The sequence below is a fragment of the Echiichthys vipera genome (assembly GCF_963691815.1).
Source record: "Echiichthys vipera genome assembly, chromosome: 2".
NCBI classification, from domain to species: Eukaryota; Metazoa; Chordata; class Actinopteri; order Perciformes; family Trachinidae; genus Echiichthys; species Echiichthys vipera.
In genome coordinates, this window is record NC_139827.1 from 31,657,557 (window position 1) to 31,679,160 (window position 21,604).

A 21,604-nucleotide genomic window follows, 5' to 3' on the forward strand; every position below is an offset into this window, starting at 1 on the left:
AGGTCACTCGTTTTGAGTTTCTCTAAGAACACTTTGAACTGCCTTGTGTTTGAAAGATGCAACACGAATACATTTGCCTTGCCTTACATAAAGTTGGATGATTAGTGTTAGACAAAGATATATTTTTTTATATATATAAAACATTTACAGTAAATAGTGCATCAAGCTTATATTCCTAACAACAAAAACAAACACAACAAAAATAGTTTATTATTAATATTTGGGAAGGTCCCTACAGTCTTGGTTAGGGATCACATTAAGGGGTGAAGGACAGTCACTCTTCAGGCACACTTCCTGGATCTAAAGCAGTGGTGAAAAAATGATATTGAACACACACATACACACACACACACACACACACACACACACACACACACACACACACACACACACACACACACACACACACATACACACAAAGTTGGATGACTAGTGTTAGACAAACACACATTTTATAAAGTAGGTCAAAACTGCTACAGAAGAGGCTGTGACATCCTTAAGTTTCTATAGGTTTAATACTGAATTAATAATCTTCTCTTACATACCTGGACACGTATCTTCTTCATTTTTGTGCAATAACTTTATCCACCACTTAAGTTTAATCATTTAATCGTACTGCTAATTTCTGTCATATACATTCATACATATTTTATCTTACACATTTCCTCTACATCTAACTTATCTGATTTAACTTTCCGTGAATTTTATTTGACCTGTATTCTTACATCTACCTCATATATATTTGACTAAGAGTTTATTGTTTACCGTATATACTGTTTACTTTCTGTATTTATTTAGCTAAGAGTTTATTGGTTATTCTATACTGTATTTTTTTTTTTTTTTTATATACCTCCCTCATGTTTTTGTAAGCTGCTTGAAATTCAATTTTCTTGTGGGAGTTCATCCCAAAGGATCAATAAAGAGAAGTTTAAGTCTATTATGGGTCATGTTTCAAAAGCCCTGGATCATGCACTTCTTATATTCATTACTTTTGATTTTAGAGTTTTACTCCAGAGCTACGGAAGATATTATTTTATTACTCCTGATGAAATAAAGATGGAAGGTACACTTACTTTCAGAATCAGAATCAGAAATACTTTAATAATCCCAGGGGGAAATAATTTTAGTCGCAAACTCCAGCTATACAAACAACATAATAACAACAACAATATATACATACAATATACTATTTATTTGGAAAAACAGAAATACAAAACAGTATATATATATATAAAATATCAATTTACTTTATACCTCATTGTAGTTCAACATCACCTACAGTCAAAAAAAGATTTTAATTGGGGATGCCGTCAGTATAAAACTACTTTAATACACCAAAACAGATGGAGAATGGAGATGAGGGAAAACAAAACTATACATAAACACAAGTCAAAGAAGAAGGGAGACAGACAAGCATTGAGAAGTGATACAGTAACTGAAGAAAAAAAGGACAGAGAGAAGGTGAGGAGCAGAAGTTGGGGCACATTAGAGGGATATTTTTTATAGAGCTGAGAGAATAAAGATAAGAGGTTTGCAAAAACACTATGAAACACGAAGGGAGACTAGTACAAGGAGCAGAGGAAAAGACAAACTCAGATAAACAGGGATAAAGGAGCTTCAGTTGGGAGGAATACCCAGAGTTGGTGAGATAATGGGGGGGTGAGACATGGCCGGCAAGAAAAAGGGAACAAGGGAAAGACAGACACATGAAGGATGCAATAAATGAGAGAGGACTTCACTCCAGGGAGGCATACGAGGAAGGAGGGGTTGGGAGGAGGGAACTGATTCAGATATAGAAAGATGGAGACAGAGAGCGTGAGAGTGAGTGTGAAGAGGCAGAGTGACAGAAAGAGAAAAGGAAGGAGGACGCTTCAAGGGAGCAGAGGGAGTGATGTCCAGAAGGAGCACAGTACTGCAGTCTTCTCCCTGGTGTGGCCTTGTTGGGACTATAGCACGCCAGCAGCTGCAGTATAGCATTTAAACACGAAAACTCATTTTACATCTTAATTCACTTCCTTTCATTCTCTGATGGCCTTCATCTCTCAAGTATTACATGTATTTAATTCGCGCATAATACTGATAAGTTAATTGCAACAATCAGAGTGTTGCTTTAACTATAACCTTGGGTTCTTGTCTGACTTTGTTATCAGCCGTGGTACTCGAGGAAGGAATATATCCATTCAAGGCTAACAAGTTGTATTAGTTCACTTTGTAGCTTTACAAGTGGAAAATGATGTGTCCATGTACAGTGGTGCTTTTGCCTGACATCTTAGCCTTGACATATGGAGACCTATATTGAGGCACATACAAATCTACCACAGTCAGAGGCTAATATGATAAACCTAGGCCGTAGACTTCAAGACTTGCTGTTACTGTAGTAAGCAGCTAACGCTGTTAGCTCAAAGATAGCTTCAATTTTAGACTTTATATTTATTTAACAAAAAGGAGCTCACTGACTCTAAAAATCTCTTTTTTCAGAGTGTCCTGAGACAGAAAGCAGCACGACTGATGACGTTTCTGACAAACATAATGAGCAGCCAATATAAAATAACTATAATACAATTAAAATATATCAAATAACAAGTGAAAAAAGTAAATATACATCAAAATCGAGCATAATCATGAATATATCGTACAAAATATCTACAGCCAGATGTGTCTGCGTCCAAGTTATTATCAAATGTCTTAAAATCCTCCAATGAGAGCAGGACCTGGAGTTTCAGGTGTGTCTGTAATTAGTTCCAGGTAATAGGAGCAGCAGAGTTTCTTTATTAACAATAGATTATAAGGAGTCATTCATTGGGCATTGTGTAATTATACAATACACTTGCATTCCAACTCTATATTATTATTTATTAAAGAGACTTGATTAGGACTTGCCGTTGGCCTCAGAGACTTGACTTGGACTTAGCCTCAGAGACTTGAGACTGGACTTGGACTTGCAAAAAGCAACTTGTGACCATCTCTGCATGAAACCATATGATATACGTGTCTATTTGCTTAGAAGTATTTCTCCTACACTGAATATTTTGAAGGATTCCTTTGATATAATAGAAGGATTACCAATGGCAATCTTTCATTGTTCTCTAAACAATGCTAGTCTCAGCATGCATTACTACCCAGTGGCTCCTTCTTGGCCTGATATGATGATGTGTCATACGTGCATTGGTTATTATGTACAATTTGCTTTACAAGGGGACAGCAGTTTTAATTAATTTCTCCAGGTACTGTTACTAGCTGACATCAATTAGCCCAACTAACGTTAGCTATCAAGTTATTTAGAGCTTCAAAGTTTAGTTAAAACTTGCTTTCATTTTGAAACAGTATTATAGCCCTTTTTCATTCAAATACTGCAGTTTTGTCACAGCCCTTGAGCATATTTAAAATGCAGCGAGCTTTCAACTGTGACACGATCAGCCGCATAATTATGCTCAGAGCAAGAGCTTCACAATTAAAAGTGATAAAGTACATGTAGGGAAGAGGTCAGGTCGGTGGTTGGGGTTAAGCAAACATAGAACTTTGACCCAGGAGGCCGCGGTTCGTCTTCCATTCATGTCCCATGTCTCACTGTAGTTATAATACCCTTCACTCAACACCCTTATTTTAACCAGACCCACAATCTTTTCCTGACCCTTACCAAGTTGTTTTGTTGCCTAAACCTAACCACGTAGATTTGTTTGAATCCATCACATATTTTAGATAGATACCGTAGTGAAGCGTAATAGTTGGACACCCAGGACTACCCAATGTGTTGACAAGTGGACCATCCTGACAAAGAGATATGATGAGTTGGAGTGAGGGCGGCTTGATTATTATTCATTATGTACAATTTGCTTTCCAAAGGCACAAACTGTTTTAATTATTTCTCCGGGTATTTTTTTCAGGTAACAATACACTAACTAACGTTAGCTATCAAGCCATTGTTATTTAAGTTAAGTTACTAAGCCACTGCTTTAATTTCACGGCACTTGGAGGCAGCAGAACAGAACGTCATCTGACATTTTAACACCCTAAAAATATGTTATGTAACTATGTTAGAACATTATTAGCTAGTTACTCATCCAAAAGACAGAGAGCAACATTTTTCATTGTGTTTCGGTCCACAAGGTGAATGTAAGTCCAACATGTTCTCTCCTTTTAGCTCTGTTTTAGTCTCCATTAAACTCATGACCCATAAATCAGCCTCTTTAGCTTACTTTATTGTCGACAATCTTCACCAGCTAGCTGCTAATCTCACTCACTGGATGTAAACTGTTGTTATTAAGCCAGGCCCTTCTGCTATCGCTGCTTTCCACTTTGTAAGGACATTGTTGCTTCATCCAGAAATACAAACAAGCTAGAAGGTTGTTTTCCTGTCAGAGAATGATAACTTGTGCAGCAACTTTTCTCCAGCGCTGACAGAGGGCTGTGGAGATAGGTCTAGTAATGTAGACCAGCTGCTAACGCTCACTGTTTTGTGTCATTTGGAGCTATATCAATTATTTTTAAATGAAAGCGGTTATCTGCTGCAGCTGCAATAGTTAATTAGTTAAGGTCCAGAAAACATTAATATGACTGAAAAGAGGTGAGAAATAATGATTAGAGGAATTGCAACATCGTGTGATCATTTTCTGTGGATTTTTCACCACAACCAGTGCCTTATTTGATCCATTGTAAAAGATATTGATTAGTGGCTCATTAACCTTTCAAGACTAATGGGGATCTGCTATTCCGTTGTTCTATTACTGACTGTTTCATTTACTGTACAGATCCGGCCGACCAATCACCTGTCTTGTGTGTCGAATACTCTTTATTGTTGTCCCCCTCTTTGTAATCTTGCATTGCATTGGCTACATTGGCTCATCATTCTGGGATAGGGGAAAAAACAATCTGACTTGTTCGTATTTCTTTAAAACAATTGCAATTGTCTCGGGCAGCCCTAAGCCTGATTGCAGAGGTAGTGAAAGGGGAGGAGAAACAACAAGTGCCAGTTGTCAGGCTTTATTCAGACACTCTACACCTGGTAGACCAGACTACCCTCTTTGTTCCATCTCTCCATTTGTCTCCATTTGTCATCCATACAGTTAATCGAAAACTTCTCTGTATTTATCCACTTATCATAATGTCAGGGGCTTCATTTTCTAAATTATGTGAAAGGATTCAGTGTTTTTGCCTTGCTTTGATGGTGGCTCTATCGTCACCAGTTGTCATTGTATCGCATAAACAGCTCTTACCAATTGACAAGGTAATTGCTCAGCTGTTGACATGCTAGTGAGAGGCTTAATCACTTCTAGATAACGATCAGTTCCATCTGCCATTTTGGTGTTGACTATCCTGACATTTGTTTGCAGACTACTAAAAGCTTGTTTTCTGTTGTGTATGAGACTGTCACTACTGGAGTACCATGACATTTTGCAATCAAAGGCACAGAGAGCTCTTTTGTTCAGAAGGCAGTGTACAAAGTGGGTGTCTTTGAAATAGTTTGAGCTAAATTACAAAGTGTCTGAGGGGCTGTATATGAGAAGTTTGGGTCCAAGTTCGGTTTTGCATTGATCGGTCACTTTGATGCTACGTGAGCCATTTGAATAGATTGAAATTAAATATGAAGCAGCATTAGTTAAGAGAATTATGTAAATATTGCATAGGGGAGACATGGTTAATCTGATTAATCTTCTGCCATCCTCTCCTTTTCTGTTACATACACTGCAGTAAAGTTATGTTATGGTTGTTAATGCTGTTAGCTTTTACATTCCAACCTGTCCACATCCCAACTCATCACATTTTTGTCAGGACCCCTTGGCATCACTTGCCAACTGGGTAGCAGAGTAGCAGGGTAGTAGAAATTTTATTTAGCACTTAGGATCAGTTTAATGAGGAAAACTACACATTACTAGCTTGCTAGCCCCACTGGAAACCAACCAGCAGCATTTGCTTTTCCATCATCATGCAGATACTGCAATGAAACTTTTCTTCTTCATAATTTAATTTATAAAATAAAAAAACACTTTATATACATTTTCAGACATCATTCTGTCAGACCATAATTTGTATTACCTGTACCTGTGTGCTCCACATAATGAGGTACCATCTTGTGGTTATTTTTTTGTCATTACAGAGAGAAAAAAGTACCAGAAAAATTACCTTTTGGTACTGGTACTGGTATTGGTTCATATGGTCCCCGAACTAAGTGCCTTGTGTGTCGGTATCAAATGCTGAGGGCAGTGACAAAGCAGCAGTATTTGACACCCTGGGAATGAGAATGAGCTGTCGTACAGCATGAATCCACCCATTCATCCACTGCTGTTCGTGGAAAGCAACTTTAATTCAATTGCCTTCCTATCCTGCCATGTTCTGTTACCTGACATCTAAGGTGACTGCCCTTGGGGTCACAATTAAACTACTCCCCTGCAAAGAGTTGAACAATGTTCTCAGAAAAGTCATTAGCGATGTCATTAGCACGGTGCGAGCTGAACCAATATTCAAAACTGCATTTGGCACTTTCACTTGGTCTTCAGTTGGACATTTAGTTGTGCTAAAAATAAGGTGTCTTTTTTTAAAGTGTGTTGCAGTTTCATCCTTTCATTACACTCACTGTCTGCTGAACATCCAAGTAAACAGTATCTGCCTGATGTTCCTTAAAATCCCCAACCCTATTCATTCAGGTCTGTGGCTTTATGCATTAAATATTCTCTAAAGAAGGCTTTTAAGGTTGGCTGAAAATAGATTTTTGAGACACATTTATAAGATTTTCTGAAGAAGAATTTCAAGGGGAAAAGCAGTTTCTTTGTTCTTCAGCTGGTGGCCTGTTTTTTAATGTAAAATTTTAAATTCAGATCTCATGTGGGGATGAGATGACTCGTGTCTGCTTATGTCATCCTCCTAGCAGAGGAGACCACACATCTCTGACAGGAAAAACCCGCAGGACCACACACACACACACACCCACACACACACTCTTTCTTTGAGACACCCTCATTTATGCAGTGGCATGGCACATATGCACTTCCAACAAATATGTACCCCAAAACACACACACATACACGCGTAGATCCAGTTTTCTTTATGTGCTTCTGCCGCATGGCAATAATCCATTTTGATATTATTCAACATTGTCCTTTCTATAGCACTGCACATCTTGCTTGGCCTGAGACATGTTCACAATCTTAGTAGGAGGATCCCTTGGGCATGTGGCACATGTTCCCACAAGCACCACCCAAGGGGCCCTGGTGAGTGGCTGGCCTGTTCAAAGGGCTTTTGGGGATAGTGAGGCTCAGCTAGAGGTGGAAAGGTCCTGGAAATCTGCGGGCCTCATAGCTTCACAAGGGCATGAGTACTGGAGGAGGACGGGGATGCCAGTGCACTGATTCTTTTCCAGTCTGTACAGAGATTTTGTTTCTTCTCATCTAGCCCTCATTGCTGATGCCTGTCAGAAGAGTCAAGGCCACACCTCCTGCATCCCCTCCCAGTCAAATGACTCAAGTCAAGCTTGTCAGGTTGCTTTAAACAAGCATAAGATTTTTGCGGGAAGGGAAATGCTAAAGAGAGACATGGATGCTAATGAGGAAGAGCAGCAGTCATTTAGGCAGGGAAGGAAAACAGTACAGCTAACAAAACATGGACTGACGGAGTAAAATAGCATCTATTATGTAAAAATTCCCAATGAGCTCAGGTCAAGTATGCCGTGAATATTAAATAATGTGCACGTGAGCACTTTCCTGTGTTTTCAAATTTGCTCAACTAATTTCTTCATACACCTCTGACTGCATTCTGTGATATCAGTCGTTGATGTAACCAGGTAGTTGAGTGTAAAAAAATCCCCCCCTTAGTAAAGTGTATTACCTCTCATCCCTCTTGCACTCCAGGATTGAGGATCACAGCTGACCACTGATCCTGTCATGGCAGACTTGGCCTTCGTGTCTTGTTGTTTGCACTGAGGACTTGCACAGTGCTTATCAAAGTGCCTCGCCTGCTGATTATCAGAGAGCAGACACCAAAGCAGTGAACACAGAGACTGTTGGATCAGGCTTTTCCATAGGGTCAAGGATGGCAGCGTGCTCCATCAAGAGAAAAACTTGGTTTCAAAGTGGTACAACAGCGTTGGATTCTAATACTAATACTAATACTAATTATGCAAAGCATTACCCCCCAACATGGTAAACCATTACTCACTTGTATCACTGATCTCATTCTTTCAGCCATTTCTCAAAGCTCATAAGTGCAGTTTGGGTACTTAAAAGTTGAAGGTTAGGTCAACCAGTATAGAGAGCTCCAGGCTCTGTGGTAACAGCAGCCCAGTACATCATCATCAGCTGCTGAAGCACAAATCCACCAATTGATTTTGTGTTCCATCCAGGCCCCCTACCACAGCAGGTTTCTGGTTGATCCAATACAGAAGTGCCAAAAACTGCAGTTCTCAGAGTGTCCACTAGGCCAATTCCTCAATGACCCCCATATTAAACAGGCCATTTTCACAGCATAATTAAACCTATTTAAGATCCATCTACAAAAACATTCTCATCTGTATGTTTAGGTCATATCTCCATGACAACACTTAGGAGGGTGTAACAGGCTAGGTTATATTTTATTGGAGGTTAAAATTAATAATTAGGGGTGCGGCCTCTTGAGTGACAGCTAGCCTCTGGCCCTCACCTTCATCCCGGAGGCTAGTTGTCAGGATTAGCATTCTAACTCTGTCATCTCGACCTGGACTGCGGTCATTCGTGTGGAGGTGTTACTATAAGTGAGAAGATAGTTTGCTCTTCGATTAACTATAAAAACAGATGGTTTAGGAACACACCGAGTTAAGGTTAGCTTTGTTATGCTAGTTAAATAGCCTCACTTGCATAATGACTTGCAATACAGCCTGATATCTATGACACATACACTAGATGCTAATCTGGAGCAGCGGGAGGATTCGGGCCGTGAGGGTCGGTGTTTCAGGGCGTGATCACACTGTCCTTTTGGCCGCGGCCAAAACCGTTTTTTCAGCTAAAGTCTAGTACCTTTAAGCCATGTGAGTGCACCCGCTCCGCGCTCAACTGCGGCCAGCGGACCGTCCACGGCCCGCTTGAAAGAGGTGGGCTTTAGCGGAGCAGTTTGCACATGTACGAGCACGAGTGTGCGCACGTGTACGAGCACGAGCCCTACGGCAGTAGCGTTATGTCCGCCTGTTCGGACATGTAAATAGAAGGACGGACCATGCGCGGACATTTAACAACAACAACAATGGTGGTGAAAGGTTAACGTTGGTGTGGTGCGGAGGTGGAGTGTTTACTGCAGATTTGGTCGGATGAAAATATTCAAAAACAGTCGACAAGACGCACAAAAACTCCGAGGTCTATGGAAAGATTTGTAAACAAAGCCACACACACGCGATCAATGCGTGTGACGTTATACGGCTTGATGGCGTATGGACAGCAAGAAGTATTGGCCGAGGCCCTTGCAGTGTGAGTACAAACGGGGCTGGGGCGCGGGGGGGAGAGGGAGGGGGGACAAGTACCCTAAAGTCCGGGTCGTGGTCCGGGAGGACAGTGTGAGCAGACCCTCACAGTCTATGGGCATGGTACTGTGTTAAATATCAGTTTAAATCATAGATCATAAATGCTGGCTGCACTTCACTCCCTGAGCCAGTGTGTTTTCCACTAGACTGACTGCCTTTACTCAACTCGCCCAGCCGGTGTTTTTTTTTCTCCAAACTTTATTTCATATCAAGCTGGTGTAGTTTCCACTAGAGACACAGGACTCCCACTCCTGTTTATCTAGTAATGTGTTCTGATAGCCTAGCTACCTGGCGGTGGAGCTAAGACAGACGTATCTCCCTCCCCCCAACGTCACATCAATGCCCTTTTTTGGTAAGAGGAAATGAGGAGGAGTCAAAGTCTGACAAGATGGCGGCTCCCAGAGACAAATATGATTGGATCAAGGTTAGAAAAAGGGCCCCGGCGGAGAGGCTACGTCCATTTTTTATACAGTCTATGGTACCATCATACCCTCACTTCAAGACCCAAAGATACTTAGAGCTCTTTCACTTGGGGAAGATCCTAAATTCTGGTATTAGACCTGTTGATATTCTTTGGCATTTGATGTCGGTCAAGATTCTGCTGCTGTGAAGAATTCACTACTTTTAATCCCTTATACAGATAGTGTAATGGCACATTTTCCTCTCTTTACAGGTGATCCTGATCCTAACCAAGCTGTACGACTTTCATATTGGTAGCGTCACTGAGAGCACTCTATGGAGGTGAGTACAAAGGAGATTTAAATTCATAAAATATTTACAAGTCGATCTCTTTGAATACTTTCATGCTGCTTGGATTGCTAAAGGGTATATTTAGCCTTGCACAGCGATCCTTTGATTGGCTTGACGTTTTGACTAATTGACAAGTCAGTTTATTATACTGTTGCTCCAGGGACTGATGGCTAAGGTTTTCATGATACTAGAATTTTGTACTTTGATACAATAGTAGTCACAAAGAATTGTTTTTTCGTATTTTAAAATGAGCATACACACACAGTGCTTGTACAGAAAAAGTCACTGACCCCACATCAACACCCGTTGTTTCATCTTTGCAGCCGAGTAGGTTGTAGATATGCTTTTTTTATAGCTTCAATACTTCCGTCCTATCAGATGCGGACATCATATCATTTTGAAACACATGGTATAGAACAGTGGCAGCTGCTGGTCTGTCAAGGAGGAGAGTCATTTTTCTGGCCTGTATCATAATGTGTTTGTTTATTTATATGTAAATTCAACCCTATATTCCTTTTCAAGAAAAGGAGCTGTGACCTTGTCGTACCAACTAGGCGTCTTTTCCAGGGACTTGACCAGTGACTTCTCAATGGCCAGCAGAGCTGGGCTGCTTAAACGGCCTTGGCCCAGCTGGAGCTGCTGCGCCAGGCTACTGTGATGTGTGACCGCATGTGAGTGTGAGTGATCGTGACGGGGGGAGAAGCTCCGTAGCTGCCTCTGCTCGTTGGGGCAAGAAACCACAGAGTGACAGAACAGAGTCGCCAAACACAACACTAGTCATTTTTAACAAAGACAAAGTGGCTGGGGATCGGTAAAGCCTCCGGCTCAGTTCAGAACAACGGCATAAAAACTTGGAAAATGTTCCGCTGGATGTTTATTCTTCAAGAACACCGATTTGCTTATTTAGCTGTCAATCAAAAAAAAAAGATTCCGCCTCAGACAGTGCATCCAATCATCATGCAGAAGCCGAGCGTCCGGGCCAGCCCACTGTCCCATAGACCCCCAGAGACGCTGAGCTTCCGATGGGCGGGACAAAGCCCAGCATTTATCCAATGACCTTCTAGTTTGGCTACAGTGAATCAACCTGCTCTACGCTTCCCCATGAAATCAGTAGAAGCTGAGCCTCCGACTGTGTAAAGCTCTGTGGAGCTGTGGGGATGAATGAGAAGGAAGTTGCTCCGGTTACCTGTTATAAGTAGCTGATTCTGAACAAAAGATGAAGGCTTTCTAGCGCGTATTTAGTCAATGAAATGTACACAGCAGTATATATTTCACCACTTTTTTTTTTTTATAGGGTGACATTTTACGGGAAGCTGAGCTTCCCTTGCAGTCTTAGAGCAATCGCCACTGGTATAGAAAATTATTGAGTTAATTACTCAATACTGACAAACTGACAACTAACAGAATCTGACCTGGCCCACTGTTGTAAACCTTTAAAACAAATCCTAGGACTTCTTCCTCTCTGTTTTGCCATCTCATTCAGTTTTTTTGTACATTTGAACCTTCAGTTTCTTTTCCACCTTTTTCCAATCTGTGTTGTTTCCTCATCTGCTCCTCTGGTGCTGAAAACAGTGTGTTCTAGAGTCATGCTCGGTCAGACAGGGTCACTCAGTGTGGAGGATGCTGTTTGCCATGCTCTTGTACTGGCATATTATCTGATGTACTCCTCTTCCCCACCCCTGCAAGGAATAAATTAAACACATACAGATGCACACACTGCTGAAACAACGAGTGTGCTTGTTAAGAGTAACAACAAACTACAGAAGAGGATTGATCACGTTTCTGATTAAACTACGTGTCACTCGGGTTCAAATTGTGGATTGTATGACATGAATACAGTTATTTCTTTGTCTGAGTTTTAAGGATGCTGCCACACACATGGCTGCATGCTCCCAGATATGATTTGGCCAGGTTTTTTAGGGAAACAGTGTATGGACCTTTTCAAAGATGTAAACTTATAACTTATCGCTCCTTCTCACTTATTTAGTTTGTACTTATTTTATTTCAATCTGCTGCTAAACTGCACGCTGCGTATTGTTGTATATTGTATATACCTACGCTTAACCACGACATCTGTTGCACTCTGTCACACTTGGTTCATTGCTTGATTTATCTGATTTATCTGACGTTAGCTTTATTTTGATTTGATTTATGTTTTTATGCTTATTGTTACTCTGATCCTTTTCCGCCTTTGTATGAAACTGTTGCACAATAATTTCCCTCGGGATAAATAAAGCTTCTTGAATCTTGAATCTTGAACATGAACATTCTGAAACAGTCCTAGTGTATTTCCCTTTTGCAGTGTTTTTCCTGTTGCAGTGAATGTGAATGACATGAGGAAGTTAGCTGATGGAACTTCCTGTCAGTTGATGCCTTTCACAAACACTGCAACAAGAAATACACTAGGGGCCTGTTTCACAAAGCAGGTTAAAAAAACTCTGAGTTTAACCCTGAACTCTGAGTTGATCTACTCTGAGATAGGAAACTCTGAGTTTTCGGTTCCAGAACAGCAGATTTGCGTTAGGTTGATCAACTCAGAGTAGTTTGACCTGGAGTTAAGCGCGTGCACCACAAGTAAAAACAGACAGCATCAATGGAGCCCTGATTCGACGAGTCACCATGGCAACGGGGAAGCGAAGGGCTACGCTACCACCGCAACTGTAAATATGAATGCGCTCATACAGTGAGTTTGAGCAGGTTTACACCGCTGCAGCGGCAAAAGAGAGGGAGACGGTGCAGGAGAACATTGCTGCTCGGGTCAGTGCATAAGTTTAAATGTAGTCCTGTTGCAATCACAGTAATATCACAGGGGAAACTGCTTGAGTGGGAGCCTATTAGTTTATTTAATTTAAGTGCAACCCCGCGGGGGCGAAGCGCAGCTTAAGATGAAACATAAAAACATTTTTCAAACAGGTAAAACCTCAGCACAGTCTCATGGTGACGCCTCATTTTGAGCATGTTTTACATCTTAAAGTAAATATTACCGTAAGTGGCTGTTTTTTATACAACATATCAATGTTGTATAAAAAACTCCCATTTGCAAAAAAAACGCAGCGCAACACACAATATCTGCTGTGATATGAGAGCATTACTGGTTGTTAATGTTGGAAATGTAAGGAGGGATGAGATGGACTGTGACATGAAACAGCCCCCTCGCATTATAGGTGATATTCTGGATCAGAAGGCTATATAGGAGTAGTTTATATACCGGTAACCCAATTAAAAGCACACACTTTTGAACCTATGAATTGCAAGAAAAGCTGGAATTATATTTAGAAACGCTAAGTCAAATACATTCAACTTGCTCAAAAGATCCATTTCATTCATTTTGTAATTATGGCTGCAGTATATTAAGGACGTCTATGCGCGGTCTGATAATCCTCTCCCGACGAATATTTAATTCTCTTTGCGAAATGCGTCACCTTCATTCACGGGATCGTTATCAAAAGGACATGCCATGGTAGTGTAAATATTCACCACTTAATATAACTTCTAAGGTAGGCCTACTGAATGACTTTTATACGTTGTATACAAAAACTCCCGTTTGCAAAAAAAACGCAGCGCAACACAGAATATCTGCTGTGACATGAAACGGTACCGCTCAAAAAGAGAATTGCCTGGAAATGCAAGAACATCTATAATCAATAGTTTGATAATCATCTCCCGACGAATATTTAATTCTCTGCGCAGTAATGCTGCAGCTTCATCCACGGGATTGTTATCAGAAGGACACGCCATGGTAGTGAAATAGTCACCACCTAATATAACTTCTAATGACTGATGTTTGCAGTGATTTTCTGAAAAAACAGACGGAACTATACTAAGCCAAAATTCGCGTGCTGACTGAATGAATGAGGAAATCAAACACCGTGTGTGGCTGAAAGAGGGCGGAGACAGAGAGAAACTCAAGGTTTGCTGAGAAAAACCTGGTCCCGACCAGGTTAGTTTTAGAGAGCATGTTACCATGGTAACTGACCGAGAGGCTAAGGGCGCGCTCACACTATCCTCCCGGACCGAGACCCGGACTTTAGGGTACTTGTCCCCCCTCCCTCTCCCCCCCGCGCCCCAGCCCCGTTTGTACTCACACTACCTGGGCCTCGGCCAATGCTTCTTGCTGTCCATACGCCTTCAAGCCGTAACACGTCACACGCATTGATCGCGTGTGTGTGGCTTTGTTTCCAGATCTTTCCGTAGACCTCGGAGTTTTTGTGCGTCTTGTCGACTGTTTTTGAATATTTTCATCCGACCAAATCTGCAGTAAACACTCCACCTCCGCACCACACCAACATGAACCTTTCACCACCATTGTTGTTGTTGTTAAATGTCCGCGCATGGTCCGTCCTTCTATTTACATGTCCGAACAGGCGGACATAACGCTACTGCCGTAGGGCTCGTGCTCGTGCGCATACACGTGCGCACGCTCGTGCTCGTACATGTGCAAACGGCTCCGCTAAAGCCCACCTATTTCAAGCGGGCCGTGGAGGTCCAGCTGGCCCCAGTTGAGCGCGGAGCGGGTGCGCTCACACTACTTAAAGGTACTAGACTTTAGCTGAAAAACCGGTTTTGGCCGCGGCCAAAAGGATAGTGTGATCACGCTCTAAGTTACCTCTCTTTGTGAAACAGGCTAGAGTTACCCCTCTGTCTCTGGTTTGAGTTACCTCCCTTTGTGAAACAGAAAACTCAGAGTTTCCCTCATTTCAGGGTTAACATACTCAGAGTTTTCACTAAACCTGCTTTGTGAAACAGGCCCCAGGACTGTTTTAGAATGTTTATGTTTACATATTTGAAATGGTCCATTGTTTGGGGCAATTGGGTTCTCTCAGGTAACTGCACAATAGCCAACAGTGATGTTCCAATCATACAGCTTAGTAACTGTTAAAGTTAAAAAAACACCTGTGATTTGGGTAACGTATGAGTTCCAGATGTCGTTAATATAACGAATGACCGTTAAGTGTCTTTAACAGAATTCCAAAGCCTGATGGCAGAGGGGAAGAAACTGTTCTTGTGGCGGGAGGTTTTGGTCCTCCGGCCAGAGGGGAGAGGTTCAAACAGATAGTGTCCAGGGTGGGAGGGATCAGCAGCTATCTTCCTTACTCTCCTCAGGGTCCTTGAAGAGTAGAGTTCTGGGAGAGAAGGGAGGTTGCAGCCAATCACCTTTCTGCAGAACGTATGATACGCTGCAGTCTGCGCCTGTCCTTGGCAGAGGCAGCAGCGTACCAGACGGTGATGGAGGAGGTGAGGATGGACTCGATGATGGCAGTGTAGAAGTGGACCAGCATTGTCCGCAGTAGATTGAACTTCTTCAGCTGCCTCAGGAAGTACATCCTCTGCTGAGCCTTCTTGATGAGGGAGCTGATGTTTGGCTCCCACCTGAGGTCCTGGGAGATGATGGTGCCCAGGAAGCGGAAGGACTCCACAGTGTCCACTGAAGAGTCACACAGGATGATGGGGGAGGGTGGGGCTGTGCTCTTTCTGAAGTCTATAGTCATCTCCACTGTTTTCGAAGCATTGAGCTCCAGGTTGTTCTCCCTGCACCAAGTCACCAGATAGTCAATCTCCCATCTGTAGGCAGACTCATCCCCACCAGAGATGAGTCCAATGAGGGTGGTGTCATCCGCGAACTTAAGGAGGTTGACGGACTGGTGACTGGAGGTGCAGTTGTTAGTGTACAGGGAGAAGAGCAGGGGAGAAAGAACACAGCCCTGCGGAGAGCCGGTGCTGATCGTCCTGGAGTCCGAGGTCAGGCTTCCCAGCCTCACGTGCTACTTCCTGTCCGTCAGGAAGTCAGTGATCCACCTGCAGGTGGAGTCGGGCACGTTGAGTCGAGAGAGCTTGTCCTGCAGACGAGCCGGGATGATTGTGTTGAATGCAGAGCTGAAGTCCACAAACAGGATCCTGACGTAGTCCAGATGCTGGAGGATGAAGTGTGTGGCCATGTTAACAGCATCGTCTACAGACCTGTTGGCTCTGTAGGCAAACTGCAGGGGGTCCAGGAGTGAGTCTGTGATGGATTTGAGGTGGGACAAAACCAGGGGCAACAGGTCTGTAGTCGTTTAATCCAGTGGGTCCTGGTTTTTTGGGGACTGGTATGATGGTGGAGGCCTTGAAGCAAGCTGGCACATGGCATGTCTCCAGTGAGGTGTTGAAGATGTCCGTGAACAGAGGAGACATCTGGTCTGCACAGTGCTTCAGGCAGGATGGCGACACGGAATCTGGCCCAGCAGCTTTGCGGGGGTTCTGTCTCTTGAAGAGCCTGTTAACGTCTCTCTCAAGGACAGACAGAGGTGTCGGTGGAGGGGAGGTGGGGAGGGGCAGCTGTGGAGGTAAGAGGTTTACAGTCTCTATTGTGGTGGTGGGGGGAGAAGGGCTGATGGGCTGGAGCTGGTGGGTAGTGTGGTGTGGGGTGTTGTGAGTACTGTCCAGGTGATCTTCAAAGCGGCAGTAGAAGTCGTTGAGGTTGTTGGCAAGGCGTTGATCGTTAGCAGCAGGGGGGGCTCTTGGCTTGTAGTTGGTGATCTGCCTGAGCCCCCTCCAGACAGAGGCAGAGTCGTTAGAGGAGAACTGATGTTGGAGCTTCTTGGAGTACAGCTGTTTAGCGTCCCTCACCGCCCTGCTAAACCTGTACTTGGCCTCTATGTACTCTGCTCTGTTGCCACTTTTGAAAGCCCTTTCCTTGTCAGACCTCAACTGTCGCAGTCTGGGTGTGAACCAGGGCTTGTCATTGTTATAAGTCACCCTGGTGCGTGTTGGTACACAGCAGTCCTCACAGAAGCTACTGTATGAGGTCACAGCTTCTGTGTACTCATCCAGACTGGTAGAAGCAGTCCTGAAAACATCCCAGTCAGTACAGTCCAGACACACCTTTAAGTCCTCTGCAGCTTCACTGGTCCACTTCTTTGATGTCCTCACCACAGGTTTAGAGAGATTTAGAGCGTACTCACACTGTCCTTCCGCACCGCGACCCGGGCTTTAGGGTACTTGTCCCCCCTCCCTCTCCCCCGCGCCCCAGCCCTGTTTGTACTCACACTGCCAGGGCCGGCCAATGCTTCTTGCTGTCCATACGCCATCACACGTCACACGCATTGATCGCGTGTGTGTGGCTTTGTTTACAAATCTTTCCGTAGACCTCTGAGTTTTTGTGCGTCTTGTCGACTGTTTTTGAATCTTTTCATCCGACCAAATCTGCAGTAAGACACCTCCGCATCACACCAACTTGAACCTTTCACCATTGTTGTTGTTGTTAAATGTCCGTGCATGGTCCCTCCTGGCCGTGGACGGCCCGCTGGCCGCAGTTATGCGCGGAACGGGTGCACTCACACTGCTTAGAGGTACTAGGCTTTAGCTGAAAAAACGGTTTTGGCCCCGGCCAGAAGGACAGTGTGAGTACGCCCTTAGTCTTGGTCAGTAGGCAGGAATCAGGTGGACCATGTTGTGTTCAGAGTGTCCCAGTGCAGCGCGGGTGACGGCGTGATAGGCGTTACTGACTGTTGCGTAACAGTGATCCAGAGCGCTCCCTCCCAGGTTGCACATTTTATAAACTGTCTGTATTTGGGCAATTCGTGACTGAGGTTACCTTTGTTAAAATCCCCGAGGACAATAACTAAGGATTCCGGGTTGGTCCGCTCCACTTCCAGTATCTGGTCGGTGAGCGTGCGCTGTGCGTCCTGCACGTTGGCCTCCGGTGGAATGTAAACACCGACCAGAATGAAGGAAGCGGGATGAAGGGTTTGCAGTTAATAATAAAAGTTTCCAGGAGGGGAGAACAGTGCCGTTGTATCACCGTTACGTCGTTGCACCAGCTGTTGTGCCAGAGAGTCGCGTGTCACGGTCCGCTCTGTGAAGCTGGAATCCATCCAGCTGTAGCGCAGAGTCCGGGATGTTCTCACACAGCCATGACTCGGTGAAGAACAAAAGAGAGGATGAATTGAAGTCCTTGTCTCTCCTCAACAGAAGCTAAAGTTCGTCCATTTTATTGCCCAGTGAGCGCACGTTGGAGAGAAATATTCCAGGTAGCGGCGTGCGTCTTCCCCTCTGGCGAAGGCGCACGAGCGCACCGGCTCGTTTCCCTCTGCGACCGCGTAAAGTTGTAAAGGTGAGGGCACCTTTGACTAAAAAGTTCACCAGAACCAACATGGGAGCCAGAAATTGTTAAATGTCCTCGCATGGTCCGTCCTTCTATTTACATGTCAGAACAGGCGGACATAACGCTACTGCCCTAGGGCTCGTGCTCGTGCTCGTACACGTGCGCACGCTCGTGCTCATACATGTGCAAACGGCTCCGCTAAAGCCCACCTCTTTCAAGCGGGCCGTGGACGGCTTGTTATGCGCGGAACGGGTGCACTCACACTGCTTAAAGGTACTAGGCTTTAGCTGAAAAAACGGTTTTGGCCCCGGCCAGAAGGACAGTGTAAGTACGCCCTCACTCTCTGTCCTGAGCCTAGAGCAATTCTCTCTCTCTCGGCTACTTTTTTTTTTTTTAAGCCTGAAGAAGTCTTATTTTCTCTCAGAACACTGGAATTACAATATGATGAAAGATTATAATGGATTTTTGCCCAACAACGGGGATAGGTAACTAGAAGACAGAGGTGCAGCATTTGTTTTTTGGAGAAAAACAGAGTAAGAGTGGCTTGTTTGTTTACCACTCAAAAGACATTCAATCCTATATTTGATTGATTGAGTTCAAATTTACTTGTCACGACTCCTTATCTCCAGCGGTGCTGCTCCGTACTGGAGTATACAATTACTGGTTTAAACACCAACAGATCCATTTATCCAAAGAGAGAGCAACAGTATTGCATCTGCATTTTTTCTTTGAGATTATCAAGATGACAGTCCTTCAAAGCACAAAACATTTGCACTTCTCAAGTTTGCTCACTCTGCCCTCAGCTTGAAGCATTAGTTTCACAATGATAAGCTGTGCCAAAGTGACTTCTTGCCATTTTTGACACTAAGACAGCTGCTGTGTAATGTCGACCCCGAGGCCAAAGCAGAGTAGTGTTTTGGTATTTGAATAAATGCAAAGAAAATGCTGTACTCTGATATTCTGCAGAACACAGCTGTTTTAGCTGCAGACACTATAGATAATATAAGGACAAACTTATTCATAATTTATTTATTGTTTTGTGATAAGCGTCTACTATATGCATTTCTAACCTGTCCTTGTCTTTCCAAACACAAAAATATTTTCTCTCTTTATCTATACAGCTAAGTAACAATCAGAAACCAGGATCATACAGTATGTGTTGAAGTTAAAATCTTTTCACTTGGATGTCCCAGTTACGGCCACATTTTAACAAGTAGTGAAGGGCAAACGAGGCTTCATGAACCACTTTATTCATTTTCTGAGCCCATTAGATGGAGCTCTTGGCTTAAAGAAAAAAGTTTAATGAATGGTGATTCATTGTGTTTTAAACCCTTTGTTGAACAAAGAGCTCCATTTAGTGGAAAGAAAATTCTTCATATAGTTGAATGAAGCTTCAATTGCTCATCACTAAAAAAGAAAGTAAAAAGTAAAAGTAAAAAATATCTAGTCTCAAATTACCCACATATATCTTGAAACAATCGCTGCAAGACAAATATATTTGTCTGAACAGATGTATGGTCATGTACACAAGGCTTTATTCTAACACTGATAGATAGATAGATAGATAGATAGATAGATAGATAGATAGATAGATAGATAGATAGATAGATAGATAGATAGATAGATAGATAGATAGATAGATAGATAGATAGATAGATGGATGGATATATAGTTTAACAAAGCTAGTGCCCTTGTCTTGACATGAGGCTATATGTTAATATGTTAAAATCAATACATCTACACTAAAAGCAAGTCACAAGTCAAAGGTTTTATTGACATTGAGATCTCCTTTAGACAAGCCTTCATGTGAGAGGTTTTCATTCAGGTTTTAATGATTAAATGGGGTCTGAAGACGAATACAGCGTGGCAGTACTTGATGAAGCAGCTTTGGTGGTCAATAATCGGCTGCCGCTAGCACACATATGGGACCTGAACTAGTTACATAAGACATCAAAAAAATAAATGAAAGGACAAAGGGCAATTCAGGTCAGGGCAAAGCCCCCATCTGATAACACTGAAAGTTACAGTGTTTTGAACGCCCACAAACGCCCACAAAAATATGACCCAAGGAGTACATTTAAAGCAAGGCAACAACATCCTCAAAAGTATTATTCTCTGCTACACAGGTTTTATGCACATAAAGAAGTGATAATTGGAATCACAAGAGTTAAATGCACCATGGCAGTTTCACTCTGTAGGGAAGACGTAATCAGGTGAGGTAATTTATCCAGGGTGTGCGAACAGGGCCATCACTGTGGTTGAATATCAGCGCTATTGGCAGAACTCCCAGCCCTGTCACTCACGCACAAAGCTAGAGTGAGGGGAGGAGCTGTCCATCAAAGCTTGACTTTCCAACATATCAGTGTCTGAGGAAATGCAGGATTGTGTATGTAAGACAAGTAGCTGAAGGAAGGAAAATTGACAGAGGAATAAAAAAAACAAGCAAGAGATTAAAGGCTAACTATAGCACTATTTATTGAAGCAGACGTTTTCTTGAATCAGCTCAACTGTAGCGGTGCTGAGAAACCTGGCTGTCTCATGTCAGCTCCAGTTCGTGATTTGCCTTTTTGTTGCTGGCTAATTGAGATCACAGCTCTGATAGGGTTTGAAGAGGAGCAGTTGGAGAGAATGTTTATCACTTCCAACGTCCCAAATGGCAAGTCTAGCGCTGCCTTTTTTTGAAAAGGTCAAGACAGTGGCAACACCTCAAAGTATCGCCCAGTCAGTCCGTCAATTTTAATGAACATCCTGACCTTAAACAATGAAAGCCGATCAGTCAGTCTGTGCATAATTTTCAACGGAGCCTTCGTATGTGCACGGTAGAGAGAAAATAAATGAACGCGAGCTATTCGTTGTTGACAATGTATCAACTCAGCAAAACAATTCTTCAAAGTTGTTCATCCTGTCTCATCCGGCCTCTGGAGTATTGTCCCTCTGTAGATGAAAATGTATCAAATATGACAACCCTATATGCATTTGAAGGTATTCAGATGTGGGTAAATTAATACCAACAACAAAGTCCGGTTGTATTCCCCTCCTATTACTGAATGAATTTGACATATTTGTAGTTAGTGCAGAACAAGCCTATGCAGCAGTAGTTTTGTGTGCTTTTTACCTTATTTTTTTTTTTCTGTTCAAACAACTATGAGTCATATATTGTTTCAATTCCAAGTGTTTTGTCAAAACTTAACTGTATATGTTAGTTATGTGTTTCTGTGATTTGTTGTGTCATTTTAAGTATGATATGAGGTTAGTAACAGAAAGTTGAATCATATGACCAGTATTCAGGAAAT

The 21,604-nt window shown here is 42.8% G+C and overlaps 1 protein-coding gene across 1 annotated transcript in view; it reads left to right on the top strand.

Moving 5' to 3' along the window:
* The window catches only part of sorcs3a (sortilin related VPS10 domain containing receptor 3a), a gene marked incomplete at both ends in the record, with an annotated part of 290,454 nt that overhangs the window by 99,871 nt on the left and 168,979 nt on the right, over positions 1–21,604 (top strand). The window contains one exon of the mRNA XM_083937916.1: positions 10,152–10,219. Coding sequence (XP_083794042.1) covers positions 10,152–10,219 — 68 coding nt within the window. The remainder of the gene's footprint in view (positions 1–10,151; positions 10,220–21,604) is intronic.